Source organism: Diospyros lotus, chromosome 1 (genome assembly GCF_014633365.1).
Source record: "Diospyros lotus cultivar Yz01 chromosome 1, ASM1463336v1, whole genome shotgun sequence".
Lineage (NCBI taxonomy): Eukaryota > Viridiplantae > Streptophyta > Magnoliopsida > Ericales > Ebenaceae > Diospyros > Diospyros lotus.
Window position 1 is genome coordinate 36,818,481 of NC_068338.1, and position 7,773 is coordinate 36,826,253.

The window sequence follows — 7,773 nt, forward strand, 5'->3', positions numbered from 1 at the left end:
ACTGTGCTTATTTTCCTTTCTGGTTGTGTTCATTTCATCAGTGCGAACTAACGAATCACAGTCGATCAATTTTCAACGTCGACAAGTATTAAATTTTAGTGTCTAATAATTAACACTTTTGTTTTCTTATAATACACAATAGTTCGAAGTAATTGATAATGTATATTTATTTTTAATATTTTAATAATTTTATTTATTAATTAAATACTTGCTATCAATCAACATAATTAATTATTTAAAAAAAATATTATAAACAGATAGTATAAAAACAAGGTGTGCTCATCGCCCTTAACTACTTTCCTTTAGTGTTACTTTTCTATTATTTTTTTGACAAACAAATTTCAACATTATTCACGTTTTAGATTAAAATTATTATCAAATGCTTAATTAACTAACTCTCGAGAATCGGCAAACAACTACCCCTAATGTAAATAAGAGAATATTTTACCCATCACCTATTCTACATATGCAAGTTTATTTTTCATTCATTAATTGTTAAATTGTATAAAATTTCATGTCCATACAAACTCCAAATAAATCAAATTTGTTGGATATTTATCGGGTTTAAGTAAAAAATTGGATTTTTAAAGAAGATTGTAATTGTGCACAATTTTTCTTTTTTTTTTACTTTACAAATGCTACAAAAGAGAGAACATTATAAAAGTTTTTAAATTTGTTTTAAAAATAAATAAATAAAAGAATAGCCAGGCCTAAGCCTAGGCCTAACCCATCCATTTCTAGGTATAATAAAATAATCATCAACCTACCTGACCACATTGTTTGATTCTTTATATTCTGTGGGTATAAATTATTTAAATGCTATCCCATGTTTAATGTGACACATAATTTCTGCAAATTGTTCTTGAATGGCATCACCCTAAATTATGCTATTGATTTTTCTTTTAATTGGCATAGAAAATGACAAAAAAAATATTTTTTTTAAAATTAAATACTCTCTCATCTAATCTCATAATGATCTTACTTCTCAACAACTTTCACTCAAATAAGAGTTCATCCATCTCCCTAATAAACCTAACTCTCTTGGGAACTACTCTACCATTATGGCTAATACCATCACATTAGATGATTGCAACCACCAAAACACAAGCAATGTTGCCATCAACCTTTAAAACCCCAATTGACTTAAAATCATTCATGGGTATAAAAATAAAAATAAAAATTGATAAATTGGGTTGGTGAACTATCATTAATCCGACATTAACAATCTAAATTGATTTGTAAACACCAATGGAGATTATTATATTTTTGGGTGTTTCTTAGGTATAGATAAAGTATATATTGAAAAGAAAGCTGATTATTTGATTTTGTGTTAAAATTACACAAAATAATTATTTATTATTTAGGTTAAATTTCATGTGAGATTCACGAGATTTGACAACTTCAACTACCTACATTTTTTCGAGAATAGCATCAATATATTTTTACTTTTATAAGTGCAAATCATTTTTTTCTTTCTGTTAATAAATAATTATTTTTTTATAAAATCAAAATATTTTTCTTTCTTTTTATATCTCCATTATCTTCTAGAATTATAAATAAAAAATACAAAAAAAAGATTACTAGGGCTACTTACCACCAATACCATGCCCATCATTGGCCACAAGAGATCACCCAAATCTAAGATCTCATCAATTTATGTGGAGGAATCTAAATTCCCATTGATGATGGATTTCAAAAGGGAGAGAGAAAGTGTAAGAGAGATAGAGTGAGAGGGAATCCTATCAATATTTTTGCAAGTCTAATTGTTGATGGAGTTTTTAAAGAGAAAAAAAATAAAAATACAACGTAAAAGATAAATAAATACTTATATAAATATATTTATAACACGTTAAGAATAAGAATATGTTTGTTATGATTGTCAACAAATATATATTTTTTCTCCCTCACTCTTTTTTTTTATATTTTAATCAAGGTTGCCGTGAATTCTTATTCAACCATTATTGAAGGTTTGATTGTTAGGAATTGTAATAGGATTTTTGGCATCAGTTTAGTGACAATCAAATGAGAGAGAGAGAGAGAGAGAGAGAGGGGAAAAAGGAGAAGAAAGAGAAAGAAGATGGGTAAATTAAAAAAAAATGAAAAAAAATAGTGACGATGTATTTAAATATATATATAAAGATAAAACAACAATGGTCAGTAGCTTTTGATCAGTTTTTAACATTCTTTTAGAGGTAATATCAATGGCTCAGAATACAGGTCCATGGTAGCGTGCAGAGCATCGCCGCATCCTAAAATCACCCTCCGAGAAAGTTTTAGCAATATGTATTTGTATTTATTAATTTTCTTCCACACCTGAATTTTCTCGGGAAAAAGCCAAAAAGCATATCTGGATCGAGAAAAAGAAAATAATTCTTAAGGCGCTTGTTTAAAAGCGAAGATCGATCAATCAATCAATCAATCAACGTTTCCGGACGGCCGAGAGATCTCAGGAATGGACGATCCAGAAAGAGTCTGAGAAAGAAAGAGACTCTTTTCAGATCTTACTTTCGGTAATGCCTCCTCCTCCTCCCTCATTTTCTTCTACCTTCGGAGGTAACGTTGAGATTTTTCGGCTTCGGAGTAATCGTTTGAAAATTATCTGACCTCCTTCCTTCTTATTGACGTTTGGATTTCGTCGTTGTCGTCTCCGCCTCTCTCAAGTTCGGAATTAATGATGTTTAGAGTTTCTCCGTATATCTCTTTGTAAATATGCGGGGATCTTGGAGTCGTGAGCTTCAGATTCAACTTTCTGAAAAAGATCTGGAATATTCTCGTCGTTGTTTTGAATCGCGGCTAATCTGGAACCGAATGCGAGCGCTGGATCCAATTAATTGATGGATCCAGGGCATTTTTGTGTCCGGATCTAGAGGTTCAATCTGCAATGGCAAGGGCTTAGGTTTTGGTGGCTTGTTTTCAAGGTCGTGAATGGCACTGCCATGGATTTGATTTGAGTTTGTACTTGTCATATCGTAAAGGTTGATTGTATCACAATGTTGAAGCAATTTCTTAGTAAATTCCCTCGGAAATCATCTAAATCCGAGTCCAATGAAGCGCAACGGAGTGGTTCTCTTCATAGGTCCTCCTCCCGTGGTGGTAGTTTGCAACGTACGACCAGCGGGGCCGTAGCTTCTAGCCGGCTAGGTCCTCCGAAACGGACATCGTCGGCCGTTTTTCCATCGAGTTTCGGCTCCGGGATTGAGCCTCTGTTAGCGTTCAAAGATGTTCCAAGTTCAGAAAAGTTGGATCTTTTCATCAGCAAGTTGAGTCTTTGCTCTGTGGTTTTTGACTTCACTGACCCAAGTAAGTGCACAGAGGAGAAAGATCTTAAGCGCACAACGCTGGTAGAGCTTGTTGATTTTGTAGCTTCAAGTCCCCCAAAGTTTACGGAACCGGCGATCTTAGCAATGTGTAAAATGTGTGCTAATAATTTGTTTAGGGATTTCCCACCTAATTCTCGGACTAACTCAAGTAGAAGTGAAAATGATGATGATGAACCAATGTTCGATCCTGCTTGGTGTCATTTACAGATTGTGTATGATCTAATGCTTAAATTTGTAACTTCTTCTTCCCTTGAAACGAAGATAGCAAAAAAGTATATAAGCCATTCGTTTATTTTGAGGTTGCTCGACCTCTTTGATTCTGAGGATCCTAGAGAAAGAGAATGCTTGAAGACTATTCTGCACAGGATTTATGGGAAGTTCATGGTTCACAGACCATTTATCCGAAAGAGCATCAGCAATATCTTTTATCGCTTTGTATGCGAAACTGACAGACACAATGGAATTGCCGAATTGTTGGAGATTTTTGGGAGCGTGATTAGTGGTTTTGCAATACCTTTGAAAGAGGAGCATAAGATCTTTCTATGCAGGGCTTTGATTCCTCTACATAAGCCAAAATCTTTGGGGGTTTATTTCCAGCAGTTGTCATACTGTATATTGCAGTATATAGAGAAGGATCCGAAATTGGCTAGCACTGTGATAAGGGGGTTGTTGAAATATTGGCCAATTACTAACAGCCAGAAGGAGGTGATGTTCCTTGGTGAGTTAGAAGAGATTCTAGAGGGAATCAATATGGGAGAGTTCCAAAAGATAATGGATCCCTTATTCTCACGAATTGCTTGCTGCATTAATGGTTCCCACTTTCAGGTACTTCTTTCTCTTGTATTTTTCGTAACCACTTCATAAGTTGATTTTGTGGATTTCTCTTCTTTGGATGTCAACTGTTTTGGTTCAAAGCACTTCTATGAAAATAAATATTTATGGAAGATCATGGCACTGATAGGACCCTTGTTAGTCACATGTACCAGCAAAGAAATAGGAGGGAAGAAGCAGGGGGCAGAATAGGATATTGGGAGAGGGGGAAAGTGACAAAAACAGTTGAAGGGTAAAAAGGGGAAGAGCAGCCAAGGGAGCACGGCTGATAGCTGAGGCCGTTGGAGGGGAGTGTGCTGGATAACAAATTATAAGTAAGAGAGGCTAGGAGAATATGAAGGAGGATTTTGGTATTAAGTTTTTGGGAGAGTTAAGGGCCTCTCGAATGCCCAGTTTTCTTCTTGTAATTGGATCGAGTTGGTGAATTGAATAGAAGTTCCAGTGTTCTTTTTCTGGTTCCTATCAGGCACATGTTGGTGAAATAAGGCAGACCTTTAATAGAAAAAGAACTTTAACATACATATTTAATGTTTTAGTATTTTTGTCTGAGTTTACTATATATATATATATATTTTGTGGTTGGCTTCTGAACTCCATGATAGAGATCTAAGTGTCTGTTCAGTATGTATTTCTGCTAGATATGTCTTGAATGATTTTCAGCTGGTTTGCGGGAATGCTCTGGAACTGTTTTATGGGAATGTTGTGTGGTTGTATTAGTTGTGAATTTCATGCGGGTAATCATTCTGCTAATGTTTTCCATCAGTTGAGGTTGATAAGGTTCTGTAAGAGTATGCAACCCCCTAGGAGCATAATTGTTTCCATTTTAGGAGTTGCGTAAACAGCCTCTTTGCAAAAAAGGCGAAGGGAAGGCTGCATACAAATATGACACTCTCCCACCCTTGCAAAGTGGGAAGCATCATGCATTGGGGACACCTTTTAGAATGTAATGTGGCCAAAATTATTGGCAGTGTAATTTAAGATGTTTTAAAAAGGTCATCAACTTTAACTGATGGCAAGGCTAACACCGCAGATTTAGTGCCTTCAGCTTGTGAGTGATGCTTAAGGGGCTTTTATTTGTTTATGATCCTTTTTTTTTTTTTTTGCCGAGTTATGAATTGTTTTTTCATATATCTCTCTATTAGGCTCTTGCTTCCTGTTACCATTATTTTTTTTAATAGAAAAATGTTGGCTTAAAGAACCAAAAAAGTGTGCTCCACATCCCATTGATTCTTTCATGGAACTTTTTTTAATAAGGCGGCCATGAAGATGATAGTGCAGGGAGAAGGTAGGAGTTAATTCCACCAAAAGGGGGGGCAAAGTAACAGCCAGAAAGAAAAGACACTGAATGAGAAAACTAGTGCTTCTTCCCATTTTCCTTTTGGGCTTAGATTTACTTTTCTAAATGTGATTCATTTTTGTAGCTAGCTTATAAATGCAACATCTTATGAATGTGATGGATCTGTTTATGATCATTATTGAGTCTTTATCAATTTACTTAATTTGGACCTCTTATCTACAAATTTTTGTTGTTCCACATCCCTCTCAGTTGGATTTAGTTGGATCTCTTAGGAGTATTTTGTTTGTCTGATGATTTGATTAGCTTTTTTTGGTGGCAGCGGCTTTGTATTGCATATTTGGAATGAACCAAAACTGACTAAATAGATAATTTCTATATTTTTCTCTTCTCCAAATTTAATGTCAGGTGGCTGAAAGGGCATTATTCTTCTGGAACAATGACCAAATTCTGAACCTTATTGCACATAACCGGCATGTTATTCTACCAATCATATTTCCAGCACTGGAAAGGAATGCACAGAGCCACTGGCACCAATCAGTGCTGAACTTAACTGTAAACGTGAGGAAGATGTTCACAGAGATGGATGACCTGCTCTATGTGGCCTGCCATGCCCATTACAAGGAGGAACAAGAAAAACTAACCTTGGAAGCAGAGAAGCGGAAAGAAACATGGGAACAGTTAGAGAATGCAGCCGGCATCCAGCCAATAGCCGGAAACACTGCTGTGCTGGTAACTCCTTTAGCAACCTCCATTACCTGCTAGCTGGCATTTTAGCCAGTACTTGCTAAGTCTCAATTTTCATTTTGTCCCCCTTAATTTTACGTAGTCCCTCACTTTTGGGTGGTTGGAGAACCACAAGAAATGTATCAATATGTATAGCTGTTATATTGGGGGGGTGGGGTGGAAGGCATGTCCATTTTTGAGGGGGACGGTCCAGTGACAGCTTCTTGTAACTTATACAGTTCTGCATGTTCCATCATTACTCTGAGAATTTACTCATCTTTCAAGGTGCAAGGGCTATGTGGTGAATTACGCAATTCAGATGTTCTGTCTGTTGGATGGTTGTTTTTTGCCAGTAGCTCAGGTGTTCAGCAACCATTGACGTCCTTCTCTGATAAGTTTGGGCATAATAAAGAAGAAAAAATCTTACCTGAAAAAAGGAAGAAAGAAAGGAAACAAAAACAACAGAAATCAACGTACTTAGGACACAATAAGGTGTCATCACTAGGGTGTTATAGCAAGAGAGATTTGAGGCCTTGGTTAAGTTATTTGGAATGTTGCTCTCCGTGCAACAGCTAAATGCAGACAACTACAGTAATGGTATAAGTAATCCCTTATTTACGTATTTTAGTACAAAAACTTCCTGTTCTCTGTTTCATGAAGCAGGACTAGTGTTGCAAGTTGTCTTTTCCAACTCCTTTATGGACTAGTATTAGAAGTGGTGGTTCTCTTTATAAACTTTTGTTATTTTGATATATCATTGTGCTTCTAAGGTGCTTCAATATATCTTTTAGAATACAATAGGTGGTGCTGTGAAAAGTCCAGTGTTGGTATTGTTAACTTTCATATGCTCTTGTTGTCTTGCTCATTAACCTTAAGTGCTCCTTTTTACTCATAGTGAAACTTGAAGATCTTCCCTTGCATTTTTTTTTTTAATGCTGTAGCTACTCTCAAGGTCTAGTTCAACCGATCAACACTTGACAAAACTGAAATATTATGTCCAGCTAATAGATACTCATTGTACAAGGAGGATCACTGGTATAACCATTAATACTCATTTTCTGGACTGATTGCAATCAAAACATAATGCTGTATGCTGCGAAGTATTGTTCAATTTCAAGAAATTGCTTAGTTTGATTCCGTTCTGTTTGAGCTTGTTGGTGGATTTATTTGGTTAATGACATTTCCTTGTTTTCTATTGTCGAGCCTGTTTGTAGATGGTTTGAATAAATGCTTGGGGGTGTTTAATATTGGTGGTTATTTGTCTTTCACATGCAGTATTGCTTTGTTTTGAGAATATTGGCATCAACACATTTATCACATCTATGGTTTTTCTAATTGCTGCACCTTTAGCAAAGCTGCATGCTTGCAGCATGATTGATGATTGAAAAAACACATGCTGTGTGGATTTTGGATTTTCTAAGGGAGGAGAATGATTATGGAAATAAAATTCTCTCTCTCTCTCTGTTTTTTTTTTTGGGGGGGGGGGGGGGGGGGCGGGGGTTTAACCAAACAAAAAATGATAAATGTACACATTATATTGTTTTGGTGGTACGGTTGGGGTATTTGGGGTAACGTTCTGTTGTAGAAAACATTTTATGTTTT

General features: G+C 35.7%; 1 protein-coding gene across 1 annotated transcript; it reads left to right on the forward strand.

Moving 5' to 3' along the window:
- Nucleotides 1-2,405: 2,405 nt before the first annotated feature.
- Nucleotides 2,406-6,462, forward strand: LOC127786992 (serine/threonine protein phosphatase 2A 57 kDa regulatory subunit B' kappa isoform). Its single transcript, XM_052314816.1, has 2 exons — nucleotides 2,406-4,145; nucleotides 5,854-6,462. Exons 1-2 carry the CDS (start codon nucleotides 2,991-2,993, stop codon nucleotides 6,208-6,210), a joined length of 1,512 nt encoding a protein of 503 aa, XP_052170776.1. The 5' UTR covers nucleotides 2,406-2,990; the 3' UTR covers nucleotides 6,211-6,462.
- Nucleotides 6,463-7,773: the final 1,311 nt, after the last annotated feature.

Bases quoted from the DNA above. Each gene is read 5' to 3' on its own strand.
- LOC127786992 (XM_052314816.1), top strand. From the start codon at position 2,991: ATGTTGAAGCAATTTCTTAGTAAATTCCCTCGGAAATCATCTAAATCC. The intron at 4,146-5,853 runs GTACTTCTTTCT...ATTTAATGTCAG, and splicing joins TTAATGGTTCCCACTTTCAG to GTGGCTGAAAGGGCATTATT.